The sequence below is a fragment of the Schistocerca piceifrons genome, chromosome 6 (genome assembly GCF_021461385.2).
Source record: "Schistocerca piceifrons isolate TAMUIC-IGC-003096 chromosome 6, iqSchPice1.1, whole genome shotgun sequence".
Taxonomy (NCBI): Eukaryota; Metazoa; Arthropoda; class Insecta; order Orthoptera; family Acrididae; genus Schistocerca; species Schistocerca piceifrons.
Window position 1 is genome coordinate 571,946,810 of NC_060143.1, and position 17,316 is coordinate 571,964,125.

Here is a 17,316-nt window from a genome sequence, read left to right on the forward strand (position 1 = left end):
GTGTACACTTCAACAAAAGTTTGGAATATCATAGAATTTACAATGATTTCTTATAGCACACACGTTGAGGTTTGTAAGACCTTATTAATGAAATAAACATAATAGCTTCTGAAAACAAGAATTAATTTGTTTAGTTACAAAAAATCATTACGAAACAAAGCAGGCTCTCTCGTAAGCGTACATTTTGAAAACAAAAACAATGAAAATCTTTATCTCATGATGATCATTGTCATGCCTTTAGTAGTACGTCTTCCCTGCAGTTGGATGAGTTCTTCCATACTGTGAGGCATGCTCTGGATGAGACCATGAAGTTTATCTTGCGGTATGAGGTCCCACTCATCAATGGCAGCTTCACTGAGGTCCTGAAGATTGTCAGATGGATTCGGATGCTGGTGGCCAATGCATTTGGTTGATGTTGCATCTTTGAAGTTACCAAGACACTGCTAGAGTACTGAGCGGTCTTGCATTGTCATCAACTAGTATGAAATTGTTGCCAACTTCATGTCTGCAGGGCCCCACAGATACTGGGGACCAGTCAGATTGCCATGGTTGGGAATTAGAGGAGTCCACTGGCCCATCAATATTGCTGCCAAGGATATTACACTTCCACCTGCAAATGGATGGACTTCCTGAACGTATTGGCATTCCTGGTGTCATCTAGCGCTTCTCCAAACCCAACATGTCTAGTGTCTGGTTGCAAACCAATCCTTGTCTCATCAGCAAACATGACATTGCTCCATTCTGCAATGGTCCAATGTTGATGTGTAAGAGTCCAGGTCCTCTGATTGCATAGGTTTGGCTGGTTCAGTGGCCTTCTGGAATGAAGGTCACCCTGATGCAATCTTCTATGCACTGCTTGGCCTGAACACAAATCCCTGTTGCCTGGGAGAAGTCATTTCCAATATTAATGACAGTAGATGTTGGAGGAAATGATCCTGCATTGGTATTGTCATACAAGGACAACCACTGCAAGGTCTATCATTCACTTATACTGACACTCTGTACTGCCTCCACACCTTAGACACACCACTTTGAGTGAAATGTAACCGACTGGCAAAATCTTACTGTGTATGACCTGCTGAAAGTAAAGCCACTATCTGACTATCAAAGTGTTGCATGCCTCTATGCGGCATGTTACCGCAGTGCTGAATGCAAACTGAGTTAAGCAGTTGTTGATACTCTGAGTATATATGTGGACGAGGAAAGAAAATTCCCAGATTTTTCCCGGATTTCCCGATTAAAAATACACTTTCCCCCGGATGAAAATACACTTTTTCCAAATTAAGTAACAGTATACTTTTCCTTGGAACTGTAAAACTTATCAATCCTTTCAATAGTTGTGGTTTTATACACCGGTGTAGAATTTCCCAGCACTTTAGAAAGATGTGCAGCAACATGTACACTGCATATTTCGTACTATGAAAGTATAAATTCGAATTCCACCAAACACCGCATGTTACTTTCCGAAGGATTGAGATTGAAATTGCGATGCGCTTTTGTAAGCCAGTCGTAGCTCGTGTCAAACGATCTTGCCAGCCGATGACAGTGGATATTCAGAGCATAGGACACGTGATGTAGTCAGCCAATAGCAACATTACTGTTAAGTAGCACGAACACACAAATAGTGAAAGGCAATGGTTTAAATTAATATACATAGTGTTGCTACAAGAAAAGAAAAGCTTTCACGTATAAAATTGGTCTCTAACATTAATAAGCTGCAAGAGAAGCTAAGCTTTCACACATAGTGTTGATCTTTTTTGCACATGTTGCACTTTAAGATACATCACACAAATGTGCCAGTAAAATTTTTAACGATGACATAAATGTCTGATCTTCTGGGCTCGAAAATATTCTAAATGGTCGTTCCCAAAGATTTGAATTTTGAATGAGAGTCAAACGCTCTGTGATTTAAGAAAGTCATCGGACATTGGCAGACAGAGTTCATCTTGTGTAAAAGGAAAATTACTTTACTTGAAAGTAACCCTTTTCAAACAACCATTCAGAATATTTTCCCATGGTCTGTTAGAAATAGATTCCTTTCAGCAGTTGCACCAGATGACAGGCGTTGCCGCGCTTGCGCAGCTACGATGACGCAGGAAGCCTATAAGTTCGTACGTGTAAAACATTAAAAGATCTTACATTATGTCATAAAAGAAACAAGACATTAGAGGATACTCCAAGAGCATGGTAATTTTGTGAACCCTACTAAAATGCATAATTTGACTTAAAGCGCACATTCGTATGTCCAGATTCAGATGTAAATTTTCTTGGAGTACCAGTACCGCATTATCTCATGTTTGGTTCTTTATTACGGCATAATGATATACATGCTAGATGACGAAAACGTGAAATTCAAATGTAGCGAACAGTTGAAACTAGGCAGTAGTGTGGAATTAAACACTTCGTTTCAAATAAATTGACTGTCCCAGCAGAAAAGATTAATAAAGTCAAATTTCTTTAATAAAGTGCAAAGATAACGTCATTGTTCTGCAAGACGATTAACACTTGACTGTCAGAAAGGTAGAAACAAAATAAAATCTGAAACTAATAACTTATTTTAGCCTTCCGTAATTATCTGAATGTATTTTAATTCACTTGATAGCTCCCGATCACAGAAACACGTTTTGTTTTCATTTGACGTGAGAGCAATAAATGAAGAGGACACAGCAAAATCACTTAACGTAAACACGGGTCACGTGGAGACTACCACCATCCCACTACAACTCAGACTGCTCTGTGCATCAGGTCCGGATCTACGAGATTTCCAAACTGGGCCAATATTAGATAGTGGCGGCCCCCTCCCTCGAGCGTTTGATGTAGGACACCAAAAATTTTAAAAATCTACTTTTCAAAAATATCTTCATATTGTAGCGCACATCTATCTGAAGGGTCTGATACATAAAACATATATGATCGAGGGAACGTAAGACGTGTTATTTGGTCTTAAGTGTGCCTCTTCACAGAATTCTTCCATCGCACGTCTCTGCCGCTCTGTGGAATTCAAACGTGTAATATATTGTAATGTGTGCCATCAAACTATATTCAGGCCAGTGAAAATTAAAATGTCCTGTGGTGCCTCTCCTGCTCCCAGTCGGCCGCTCTGGCATCATGCACCTCTTTAAAAAATCTCGCAATTAAATCGTATGGGATTATTTGTAATCAGGAATACAAGAACTCTACAGAAAATTTTCAGTCTTTACTGCCTATTAGCTAATAACTTGCTGTTCTGTGTGACGCAAAATTAAATATAGGAGACATAAAATGAGTGAAGACAAGAGACAAGCAAGACAGTACACACTTCTTCAATCCTTAAATCCTAGCTTTTATTTCTCTCTAATCTTGTCACAGTTTATATGGCGTTCTTTCCTTTCTGGGAAAGAATCTATTACGCCACCAAAGTTCGTCAACGTTTCGCTACATGAAAAAACACAGAAAAGCCGTTAATACAAATAGTACCCAAGACTGGCATGGTTTCTTGATCTGATTACATGTATTTTGTCACTGTCTGCTAGATAAAACGAAATAGGCCTGCCTAATATTACAGCAATTGTTACACACACCAAATAAACAAGACTGTTTTGGCACAAATGGTCATTTTCATAACATGACAGAATATAATTCATGAGGTACCAATATCAAATGTCTATTAGGCCTACTACAAGCAAAAGGTTGTATGTTAGGAAATAGTTTCACATTTCATTCATACACTGTAGCTTCTGAAGTATGAGATCGAAAAGTAGTAATACGAAATTTTTATATAAATTTGGAATCGTCATATTCTTCCGTAATTTGTGAGAGTCTCCATTTCTTCTCCTTCCTCGTTCTAACAAACAATCTTGTCATCACTAATTCAGTAACTATTCCTGCCAGTGTCAAAATTTATTCCCTGATTAACTTCACTAACCCTGCCACAATCATCGGTTTAGTTATCCTGCATTTGTTCTCCGGTTAGGCGTTATTACGTGTTCGTACAACGCGTTTTCCGCACTACTCCCAGAATAGCGGCTGCTAGTCGGGGACTGTATAACTGGCCCTGAGTAGTGTATCGGTCTGACCAAAAATTTCATTTTCTTGGATACACGGAGAAGACGATACATAATCTTAGTTGCCTGCTATTCCTGTAAGTTGTTTATTTCCACTCTGGTAGTCTGAATCTATGGAATTCGCTAGCAATTATAACAATGCTGATCATTTGCAAACCCAGTCAACCACATAAACAGTGATTGTCATTCACCCTTTCGGCGATATTCGCTCAGCTTGTGTAGACCCATCCCCTTTTCTCTGCAGGAAAGTTTATCTCTAGTTGCAACGAGGATTCCCCTGTCAGAGACATCACGTACACTATGCACGCATTCAAAAATAAACTTACGATTCATTCAGAAATCAACTTAGAATCTGATAAAAAATGTTCAAAAACCAACAGGGATGCGTTCAAAATCATATGAGTAATCGATAGACCAATGTGCGCTGGATGTTAGGTGCTTTATGAAACAAAGTGTATTTCCTCAATTTGAATTTGGTGACCCCCCTTCCAGTTCCAGGCCTCTTGCGCATACGTGAATCTGCCAGCTTAAGTGCACCAGTAAAATTTCTCCGGATAGCATCTGGCTGCTTGCTGCTGTTGCTTGTACAGCTAACTGCCACACTTCTGTAGCCAGAAGCGGGAGAAGGTACTACTACTACGCGACGTAACTGCACATGCACATAAGCTCGCTCGCAACTGCTCAAATGAATCTAATGTAAGGAGTTGTGATGTTACGCTGATCGAAGGCAATTTGTTGTTATGAAACATTGCGTAGTCTTCCTAAATGCCTTTGACACATTTTGCTGTTGGCAGACGCTTGCATGAGCACTGTGTTTTGTTCCTGTATATGGCGCATTTCCTTTGCAACTTAGGTTTTATTTTCGTTTATTTCTCTCATTCGTGTTTTATTGCTGCAGTAGCGAGATACAGTAATATTCTTTGTTAGAGTATTAATTCTTACTAGTCAAAGTTACAAAAATGTAACAAAAAACTAAAATAATGAAAAATTCCTGGAATTCTAAAAAATTCCCGAGTTTTTCCTGGTTTTCTCCCAGATGAAAAAATTCCTGGGCTTTTCCCGGATCTCCATGTTGTCCCGGGTCGTATACACCCTGATATTGGACTGCTCGCGGGGTCATGCTGTGGCAGCGGTATGTTTACATGATTGGGAAATGGCCGCTATGTGCTGCGGCATTTTTGGAAATTTAATCCTACAGTGTGAAATAGAGGATGAAGTTTACTACTGAAGTTTTTTAAAGCTACATGTATGAAAATTGGTATTTGACTTCTCAGTTACAAATTTAAAAAATCAATGTTTCAGTGTTTTTGGAAATTGAACCCCTATGCGGTGAAAAACGGGATGTCATTTTTTTTTATGGAAATATTTTATTATGAAAACATTTTTAAATCTAAATCTATGAAAATTTAAATATGGCTTCTCAGTTAGAAACAAAAAATATGTCTTTCACTATTTTAGGAAATTCAACCCCTAAAGGGTCAGACTGACAGAATCACAGACTTATTATCGCCCAGCCCAAACCGCTATGGAAATAAACTTTAAGTTTGGAGAGGGTGTGGATCTTATACTGTAGGCATCATTGAAGAAGAGACTGGATGAAATTCTGCTCCTGTTGTTGTTGTTGTGGTCTTCAGTCCTGAGACTGGTTTGATGCAGCTCTCCATGCTACTCTATCCTGTGCAAGCTTTTTCATCTCCCAGTACCTACTGCAACCTACATCCTTCTGAATCTGCTTAGTGTATTCATCTCTTGGTCTCCCTCTACGATTTTTACCCTCCACGCTGCCCTCCAATACTAAATTGGTGATCCCTTGATGCCTCAGAACATGTCCTACCAACCGATCCCTTCTTCTGGTCAAGTTGTGCCACAAACTTCTCTTCTCCCCAATCCTATTCAATACTTCCTCATTAGTTATGTGATCTACCCATCTAATCTTCAGCATTCTTCTGTAGCACCACATTTCGAAAGCTTCTATTCTCTTCTTGTCCAAACTATTTATCGTCCATGTTTCACTTCCATACATGGCTACACTCCATACGAATACTTTCAGAAATGACTTCCCGACACTTAAATCAATACTGGATGTTAACAAATTTCTCTTCTTCAGAAACGCTTTCCTTGCCATTGCCAGTCTACATTTTATATCCTCTCTACTTCGACCATCATCAGTTATTTTGCTCCCCAAATAGCAAAACTTCTTTACTACTTTAAGTGCCTCATTTCCTAATCTAATTCCCTCAGCATCACCCGACTTAATTAGACTACATTCCATTATCCTTGTTTTGCTTTTGTTGATGTTCATCTTATATCCTCCTTTCAAGACACTGTCCATTCCATTCAACTGCTCTTCCAAGTCCTTTGCTGTCTCTGACAGAATTACAATGTCATCGGCGAACCTCAAAGTTTTTATTTCTTCTCCATGAATTTTAATACCTACTCCGAATTTTTCTTTTGTTTCCTTTACTGCTTGCTCAATATACAGATTGAACAACATCGGGGAGAGGCTACAACCCTGTCTTACTCCCTTCCCAACCACTGCTTCCCTTTCATGTCCCTCGACTCTTATAACTGCCATCTGGTTTCTGTACAAATTGTAAATAGCCTTTCGCTCCCTGTATTTTACCCCTGCCACCTTTAGAATTTGAAAGAGAGTATTCCAGTCAACATTGTCAAAAGCTTTCTCTAAGTCTACAAATGCTAGAAACGTAGGTTTGCCTTTCCTTAATCTTTCTTCTAAGATAAGTCGTAAGGTCAGTATTGCCTCACGGGGTGAAATAGTGAATGAAAGGTTTTTTGAAAGTACGTCACTATTAAAGGCATTTTCAAGCTAGAACTACACAAACTGGTAGTTGGTTTCTAAGTCACAAAATGAAACATACGTGTTTCAGCATTTTTGGAAATTCAACCACTAAGTGGTAAAAACTAAAGGGTTAAAGTTTTTTCGAAAATAAAAAGTACTAAAGGAATTTTAAGGCTACACCTTGGTATTTGACTTCTCAGTCAGAAATAAAAAAGAATATATGTTTCTTTGTTTCTGAAAATTCAACCCAAGAGGGAATGGAATAGGGGATGAAAATTTTTAAGAAAATATTTTGTTAAATTATAGAAAATTTAAAGGAAAATTATGAAAGTTGGTATTTCACTTCTCAGTTAGATATAAAGAAATAGTTGTTAGGGGATGAAAGTTGCTATGGAAATATCTCCACAAGAACGCAAAAGACATGATTAATAAAAACTTTGGACCACAGAACGGCTTTATGGTCAGAAGTACATTCAGAAAAGACCATGCTTATTTGGTTTTAGTTAGCACTACAAGCTTAGAAGGTGTTGAAATTTGTGAACAACATAAAAATCAATTAAAAATAAACAAAAAAAAAATTTCTGCAGGCCATACAGTGTATGCGAGTGAAGCAGCGGGAGACCAACTAGTTTGTGTGTGTGTGTGTGTGTGTGTGTGTGTGTGTGTGTGTGTGTGTGTGTTTTACTTATATCAATGTCCAAAAACTTATAGTTACATGGATGGCACATATATGAATAAACACATAGATAGATAAACAAATGTAAGAGAATGTTGAATCCGATGCAGTTAAATAAATCTAAGTAAAATCCCACCATAAAATGAATTATATTTATTCTTCTGATAGGCCTATCACTTTTGTTGGTTTACCAATGCACAACTAAACTGTCATATCCTACCACATGTAGACCTCACACTAAATTACAGATCAATGTATCACCACAATTAATATTTCTTACATATTTTCAACAGCATCACCAGCTTAAAATAGACCATGAGCTACACTACAAACAAATCTCTCAACAAAACCCTGAAATCTTCATTCCCAAAAGTAATACAGAATCACCAATTATGTTGTCAGTTTTCTGTTCTGTAACTGTATGTGCATGTATACTACAACACACCGTATCATCATTCCATCACAGGTCAAAGCTGACATCTGACTGTTCAACTCGCAGTAAAATAATAATAAACCAATGTTCCAATAATGCTAATAAAATAAGAATGAACATTAAGAACAGTTGGTTACAGCTCAGAGTACACCAGTATGCTCTAAAGGAGTACTAACACATGCCTATTGAGGAAATGTCTCAGAAATACTATACCCTTTCACAAGTTATGCCAAAATGTACAGCTGCTAGATCAGCACACATCACTGCCTTTGCACTTTCACTTAGTTTTAAATTTTTGGCACCTCCAGATGATATTTTCAAGTCTAATATACGCTGCAGCTCTGAAGCCTTCCTGAAATATACAAAAATATTTGTAAAGCATATGACATACTTTTTTATAATTTTCATTGTACTTCAGTTTGAAATAAAAGAGTGGATTTTCTTGATTACAGCAGCCTATTGCTTTACAGCGCAATGTACAAGGTATATGAAAGAAAGGGGTTGCTAAGAAAACGATCTCATATTTTGGTAATACACTTTTAGTAACCAAGACAATATCGCTAATTATAACGGTCCATTATTCATTCAGCGAACAAATTTAACTCTTGAGCAAAACACTACATCGATGGCTACATAAACACAGAAGCATAAAAAATGGTGCCACAAAAATCAAGAAAATTATTTACTGAATATTTATAAAAAAAATTACACTGACTGGACTATTTCAGTAAGGAACTTAAACAATTCTGATTAAATAAGGATCAAGTAAAAAAAATTATCTAATTATTCCTCGGCAAGAGTGTCGTGGCAATAACAGTTTATATTGCTAAAAATTCATTTCGTGCAGCACATTGTAGTACGGTATCACAGAACCCAGTTTTCAGTTTCCGTTGTCTGCGAACTAAATCCGCCATACAATTATCAACATTTAAAACATCATGGCACACACATTCGTTACACCTGATTTCGTTCTTGCTTGGATGACCTACTACAATGAGTTGCTAAATGGGGTACGTAAAGTTTCCTTTCACTTGATATTGACACACTAACATAAAAAAACATTCACGATTATCTGGGTTTCTATATGGCTTTTCCGTATACATGAAGAAAACAGTTTCTGGGGTTAGGATCATTTTGGAAAATCACTAAAAATCGATGGACCACGTCGCTCTAGTTTGACATCAGGTTTCTTTTTGCCATGAATTACTCTTCTTGCGATGCCAACTACTCATAAATAATTCGCTACTTACTTAAGAACTTTATCGTCTTCTATTCCGAGTTTCGGAAGTAACGACTTCAAAAACGCGTTTTGGAAAGCCATTAGTAGTTTGTCATTATCCAAGAAAGAAAACAAACTCTATTTCCCGCGCATTCCAAAGTCTTTCCACACTCAAGACTCTACTAATGTAAGCGAATGTGAAAGTTTCTCTACATATCATGTCAGTCATTCGACCATCGATACCATGACTGATTAATTTATTTATATATTAGGCGTATTTATTTATTTATTCATCCCTGTACCATTTGTTACAATAGCATCGGACTTGACAGAAACATACAGGTATAATATATACAGAGACAGCTGCAATCCTCTATTCAGAAAAGTATAAGTTAATTAACCTACACAGCTTGTATACCCGCAACTGCTAAAAAAGAAGGCCGATAAACAAAGAAGACAACATCTAAAATATAAGTTTATAACTTTCTACAGTTTGCACGAGTACAAATTACAGCTCCTTGCTTGGGATCATGAAGACCAGTTCAACGAAAATGAGGATATACGCCAGTACCACACTAGAAAATGCATGAAATTAAGAATTCCACAACATAACACAACTCAAACTGAGAGAAGCATTGATTACACGACAGTACAGTTGTACAACTTTTTACCAACACATATCACTAATGTCAAATCGAGAGTTAAGCTTAAAGATTTGATCAAACAGCTGCTGTTAGAAACTCCTTTATATTCAGTCACAGAATTTCTTTCGCACGAAAATAACTGAAGTAAACAGACGAAGTATAACAAATGTATGCAGGGAGAGAGAAAAAAGAAAAGTAAAAAGAGATAACCTCTTAACAACATTATAGTATCTAATTGTAACTTCAGCACAAGTATTACCGGTATTGCTTTTAAATTTTTGTATTAATGTAAGCAAAACTGGAGCTAGAATATGTATGGCTATGTGATTGTCTTGTGAATTATCTATAAAATGATAGGGTATCAAATTATTGCTATTAAATGTTCATTCATTTATGTACTGAAAATATGCCTGCCTCATAAAATCTATTTTTCTTACTTCATCTAAAATTGCGCAACAATTATGTAAATTTACAGAAGTATTGTGGCTATTACAGAAGTATTGTGGCTAAAATTTATAAGTTATCTAAGCAAAGCAGTTTGATTCAGTAGAAGTAATGTTTTGTAATGTAAAACTGACAATGCAAATATGTATTTGGACATGCTTCATAGGTGTACATCATAAGCTGATCAATAAATAAAAATAAAGTAAAAAACATTTCAAAAATAGGACATGATAAGGTGAGGATAGAGCAGAAAATCGGCCATGGCCGAAAGAAAGGAACCATCACAGAATTTACCTACGCAAAAATCTTCAAAAGACGAGTCCACTATATTAAGACTGGAGTAGTCAACTTGCTCATATATGATTATAAGGGGAATAACAAAATACATCATCTACATTGTGAATGCAACATAAACAATAAGTAAATAAATGAAAAATAATAACACCACTGAAAAAGTGAAAACACATGACTAAATTACACAAATCAAAAAATTCTTGGATCGCTTCGGTTCCGAGAGTTCCAGAACCTGTACATGTAATTGGAATAGAGATCAACATAAACATCATTTCCAACAGTTTTATTACACATGAAAACCACACATTTCATGTTGTACCACCATACAGTGAGATCTTCAGAGGTGATGGTCCAGATTGCTGTACACACAGGTACCTCTAATTCCCAGCAGCATGTCCTCTTGCATTGATGCATGCCTGTATTCGCTGTGGCATACTGTCCACAAGTTCATCAAGGCACTGCTGTTCCAGATTGTCCCACTCCTCAACGGGATTCAGCATAGATCCCTCAGAGTCGTTGCTGGGTCGCGTCGTCCATAAACAGCCCTTTTCAATCTATCCCAGGCTTGTTCTATAGGTTTCATGTCTGCAGAACTAGTTGAGCAATGTCAGTATATTGAAGAAAGCCATTCAAAAGATGTGCACGACGGAGGCGCGAATTGTCGTCCATGAAGGCGAATGCCTCCCCAATATGCTGCCGATATGGTTGCACTATCGGTCGGAGGATGGCATTCAGGTATCGTAGGGCCATTACTGCACCTTCCGTGAGCACCAGCGGCGTATGTTGGCCCCACATAATGCCACCCCAAAACAGCAGGGAACATCCACACTGCTGCACTCGCTGGACAGTGGGTCTAAGGCGCTCAGCCTGACCGGGTTGCCTCTAAACACAGTTTGAGTCGTAACATGACGTCCTGTGGCTGCACAAAAGGCATTATTCAACATGGTTGCTTTGCTGTCAGTGTTCCTCCGAGCCATAATCCGTTGGTAGTGGTCATCCACTGCAAGCATGTCATTGTCAGTTCCTCTCTCTCCTATCTCCTCCACGTCCAAACAACAACGCTTTGATTCACTCCAAAATGCTTGGACACTTCCCATGCTGAGAGCCCTTCCTGGAGCAAAGTAACAATGCGGACGCGATCGAACCACAGTATTGACCATCTAGGAATGGCTGAACTATAGACAACACGAGCCGTGTACCTGCTTCTTCTAATAGGCACTGCTCATGCATGGTTGTTTACATCTTTGGGCGGGTTTAGTGACATCTCTGAGCAAGCAAAGGAACTGTGTCTGTGATACAATATCCACAGTCAACATCTATCTTCAGGAGTTCTGGGAACCGGGGTTATGCAAAACTATTTTTGATGTGTGTCCATGAAACTGCATAAAAATACAATGTGGACAATAATTCAGTCAATTATGTGGGTGAAACATGGAACTAATTAAAAATACCCATCATAAAATAAAACACAAGAGCACATTACATAGCACTGCTGAAACATATGAAGTACAAGCACGCAAAAATCTGCCAAAACTGTAACCATTATGATGGGTTTAGCATTGGATCCTTCCTCAGCAGAGGTGTGTCACAGTGCATCTGACTAATGGAAGGAACATTCAATGTAGGCTTTCATGGCTAGTGTCTTTTTCAGTTAAAACTTCAGGGCTAAGAGGCCATGGTGAATGTATAAAACTGCTTCCCGATGTTTTGTCTCCAACTGCAAGAACATCTTCTGTGGCAGTAGCTGTTTTACTTTGGGAAATATCACCTGCAGCTGGAAATGAAATGTCAGGAAGCAGTTTTATACTTCTACCACAGTCTCTCAGCGTGGAAGTTTTAATGAAATAAAAAAAATAAAATGAAAGAATTGATTTGAAAATGTTGGGGATGGAAATGTTGCTTTATATATTTTTTGTTATTTTTTCTTTCAGTACGAACTTTGTTGTAGAACCCCTTATTTACGTGTGGTAATAAAAATTCATTTAGACAGAATTAAGCACATTTAAAATTACGTGAACCTTAGTCAACCCTCTCATGCTGATAAATTCATATTAACTGATTAAGAACATTTAGTTGAAAATTGTATACATTAAATTTTTTACGTATCTCGGCCTTGTCACACATTTTCTAAATGCAGTGGTTTTTTAAATAGTTACTGAATTCTTTCCTGACGTTAGCTATGGAACACAAGACTGTCTCTGTTAGCAGAAAATGGTTAAATATTGCCAAGCTGACCTGAACGTTTAATTATCATTGATAAAACACACTTCACTATACGTTTAAGTTATTTGCTTTAGAAATTGAAAGAACCAACAGATTGTTAAACTTCAACGTTAACTATCCGCCTATGATTGCGCAAATGTGAAACCAGTAATAAATTCGATCAGTCTCAGGATCGCTGTAAAAGAAAAATATTTTCGTAGTTCACTGCTAATTTTATCTGCTCCCGATTTACAGGTTTGGTTAATTTTTCTTAGCGGAACAATTTTTTAAATGTGCTGCCGCTGCAAATCGTTCGGTCGCGGCACAGCTCAGCAACACCAAAGATAATCGCTAAAAATGCTGAAAATTCTTTAAAGAAATATTATAGATGACATGGGCAAGCTAATTTACATTAGTAATACACAATTTTGATAAATTATAACATATTTAGACCACAACAATAATTCAACTTACATTAGTTTGTAATTTCTCCTCTAATGGCGGCTAAAGATAGATACAGACACAAGAAGTCTACTCATTCATAAAATGCTACGTCACAGGTTCCTCTCTCTCTCTCAGCTCTCGAGGAAGACGACAAAGAATGCACATTATGTATTCCTATTTATACCACTGCCGACCGTTAATGTCTCTTTGCAATCTTATAACATTACTCCCCTCTGTGGCTGTATTTTACATTTTTCTTATCGCAGATATTGACATATTTCGTAATTACATTATGAGTATAGAAATATTACAATCATAAATACATCGAGAATATTATTACAGAAAATATTACAATAATAACGAATGTCCTTTATACAAAATTAAATAATATTTATTTTGTTAAACAATTACAGTACATATGAATTGCTTCATAGCGTACATAGTCCAATGAAATGTCATTTCCTTTGATTAATAATGTGTGTGCTGCCAGGGAACGTTACAAAGTTTTAATTGAAAGAGCACAAACATTCTTTGCAAAGACAAATGTAGAACCGATGTTTCATCAGTTAACAGAATCAAAAGAACCCAAGAATGAATGAGGATCTTGTAGTCCTGTAAGCTAACTTATTCATTTATGTTGTAAAAACACTTCTCAATAATAAATGGTTTTAACTGAACTCTAAAAACCTTTCCCTCTCCAACATCTTTATGTATGTTGGCAGCACATTACAAAGAATAGCACTAAAGTAGCTCACATGTTTTTGGGTTCAGGCTATCCTAACTTATTCAGTATGGAGGGAATAACTGTTGCACGGTTATAACTGTGGTGCCAGAGTTGGTTGTCATCAACATACATTTGTACATGTACAAGAAGGGGACTGTAGGCAAACACAACTTTTTAAATATGGGCTTGCAGTGAGCCATAGCTGAGTCTGTAACAAATCTGAATAGCTCTTTTCTGTAACGTAAAAAATTCATTTAATTGATTATTAATTTTACTCTAGAAAACTATTCCATAAGGTACAAGGGACTGGAAGTAAAGACAAATAGTCACTCTAGCAACACTGGGGGACCAAACTTTAGAAATAATTCCCAGGCAAAAATAAGCAGAACTGAGTTCCTAGCAGAGATTAGTTACATGGTCTTTCCAGTTTAAGTCTTAGTTGACATGCACTCCTAAAAGTACCATTTTTAACTCATTTCTGCCCAGGCCTAGGATTAGACTTGTTTTCCCAAACTGTATATAATCTTCACATTTAGGGTCCGCCTATCTTGGCAGCAGTATCAGAGGTGTATATATCTTTTTATAAGTAAGAAACAGTAGTGGCATAACACATTACCCTGGGGTGCACCCATCTCAACTCTTCATACATCAGATGATTAGCATGAGCTGATGTGAGTTGCAACACGTGTAACTTACTTTCCAAATATGTGTGATTGGACCAACTTGTTTACTATTCCTTTATCCCTGTTGCATCCAACTTATCTAAAAGGATTTCGTGACTAACAGTATTGAAAGCTTTATAAAGATCTAAATTAACTCTGGCAACACTGTTGTTGTTATCCAAATTTCTGACTATTTTGTTGGTGTAATCATTTATCTTTGTTTCTCTACTGGTGCGAATTCAGAAGCTATGCTTGCTGTTATTCTGTAGGCTCTGGTTATCTAAGTACATGGAAACATGTTGTTTCATTCATCTCTCAGTTACTTTAGAGATGCCAAGAGGACTGAAATGGGCTGGTAATTTTCAGCTTTATTCCTGTGTATATAAAGGTATCACTTTTAATATTTTTAATCTTTTGGGGAGCACACCCTCAGTGAACAATAAATTTACAATATGAGTTAAGAGCTTTGCAATTTATGGAGCAGCATGTATTGTATTATAAATGACACAGGAATATTGTGTAAGGCTTTTAATAATTTTTACTACTTCATGCTCTCTAGCTGAACCTAACCTCATGCTGTATGCTGGTGTGTAAAACCTAAATTTATCCTGTTTGGCGAAATTTAAGCTAAGTTTCTGGAAAGCCATTATAATGTAATCCTTTATGTAATATGGCAGGTCTTTTTTTGCCAATATTGATATCAACAACATTTGTAAGAGAAATTTCCTGCTATTCAAGTGTCAACTCTGTTTCAATTTTTACAATAGCCCACGCAGATTTCGATTTGTTGCCTGGCATCCTTATTATGTTATCATTTCTAAGCAGGTTTGTCTTTGCAATTACCTGTCCATACATTTCCACTACATATAAAAGGCAATGTTCTGACTGATTGACTCACTCAATGACTCATCATTGTCCAGCCCAAACTGCTAAGGATTGAAACTTGAAATTTACAAATGGCATTTGTTTTACACTGCAGGTGTTGTTTAAGAAGGGATTTTTCAAAATTTCACCCTGGAGTAAAATAAAGGATGAAAGGTTTTCTGAAAAGTAGTCACTATTAAGGCAATTTTGAAACTATTTGAAACTAGACCCCCAAACCATTTTTAAGTTTGTCGATGAAAAATAAAGAAATACTTGTTTCAGCATTTTTGGAATTTAACCCCTATGGGGATGAAATAATGGTCGAAAGCTTTTTTTGGACATATATCATTATCAAAGAATTACTACAGTGTTTTTAAAGCTACATCTATGAACACTGGTATTTGACTTCTCAGTTACAAATAAAAAAAATGCATGTTTCAGTATTTTTGGAAATTCAACCCCTAAGGGATGCAAAAGGGAATAAAATGTTTCATTATGAAAGCATTTTTAAAGTTAAATCTGAACATTTGAATTTGGCTTCTCAGTTAGAAGTAAAAAATATGTGTACACTGTTTTGTGAAAATTTAACCTCTTTGGGGGTGAAATAGGGGATGAAAGTTTTTATGGTAACATTTCATTATATAACCAATTTTGAAGCTAAAGCTATGAATATTTGTATTTGGCTTCCCTGTTAGAAACAAAAAAAATGTATTTCACTGCTTTTTAAAATTCATCAACTAAGGAGCTGAAATAGGGGGTGAAAAATTTTATGAAAATGGTTCTAGTGAAAACATTTTTAAAGCTAAGTCTTTGGAAACTGGTATTTGGATTCTCCATTAGAAATTAAGACATATGTGTTTCGCTGGTTTTGGAAATTCAGCCCACTAGGGAATGAAACGTTTTATGAAATTATTTTAGTATGAAAGTATTTTCAAAGATAAATCTACGAAAATTTGTATTTGGCTTCTCTGTTAGACATTTTTTTTAAAAAAAGTTTTTCACTGTTTTGGAAATTTAATCCCTAAGGGTTGAAATAGTGGATGAACATTATTAAGAAATTATGTTGCTATATTAAAAAAGTTTGAAGCTATATCAAGAAATGTGTGTAAGGGAATGGAAGTTGCAATGGAAATATCACTGCAAGGATGCAAGAGGCATGATTAACAGAAACCTTGTATTCAAGCTACCAGAATTGCTTTTTGGCCTGATGTACATTTGGGGAAGATCCCGCTTTCTGGTTTTAATTAGCAAGAAAAGTGTAGAAGGTGTTGCAGTTTGTGAACAACATAAAAATGCAATTAAGAAAATACAAACAAAAAAGTTTGCACAGACCATTCTTGTTGTTGTTGTGGTCTTCAGTCCTGAGACTGGTCTGATGCAGCTCTCCACACTACTATATCCTGTGCAAGCTTCTTCATCTCCCAGTACCTGTTGCAACCTACATCCTTCTGAATCTGCTTAGTTTATTCATCTCTTGGTCTCCCTCTACGATTTTTACCCTCCACCCAGCCCTCCAGTACTAAACTGGTGATCCATTGATGCCTCAGAACATGTCCTACCAACCGATCCCTTCTTCTAGTCAAGTTGTGCCACAAACTCCTCTTCTCCACAATTCTATTCAATGCCCCCTCATTAGTTATGTGATTTACCCATCTAATCTTCAGCATTCTTCTGTAGCACCACATTTCGAAAGCTTCTATTCTCTTCTTGTCTAAACTATTTATCGTCCATGTTTCACTTCCATACATGGCTACACTCCATGCAAATACTTTCAGAAACGACTTCCTGACACTTAAACCAATACTCGATGTTAACAAATTTCTCTTCTCCAGAAGCGCTTTCCTTGCCATTGCCAGTCTACATTTTA

General features: G+C 36.8%; 1 protein-coding gene across 3 annotated transcripts in view; it reads right to left on the reverse strand.

Moving 5' to 3' along the window:
• LOC124802772 (origin recognition complex subunit 6) overlaps positions 1 to 9,332 on the reverse strand; it is a 139,463-nt gene extending 130,131 nt beyond the window's left edge. For all 3 annotated transcript variants that reach the window (XR_007017155.1, XR_007017154.1, XM_047263766.1), the window contains exons 1-2: positions 9,203 to 9,332; positions 8,166 to 8,304 (exon numbers count right to left, since the gene is read on the reverse strand). Coding sequence is in view for 1 of the 3 variants with exons in the window: in XM_047263766.1 (XP_047119722.1) it covers positions 8,166 to 8,304; positions 9,203 to 9,273 (210 nt within the window). In the remaining 2 variants the exon portion in view is untranslated. The remainder of the gene's footprint in view (positions 1 to 8,165; positions 8,305 to 9,202) is intronic.
• Positions 9,333 to 17,316: the final 7,984 nt, after the last annotated feature.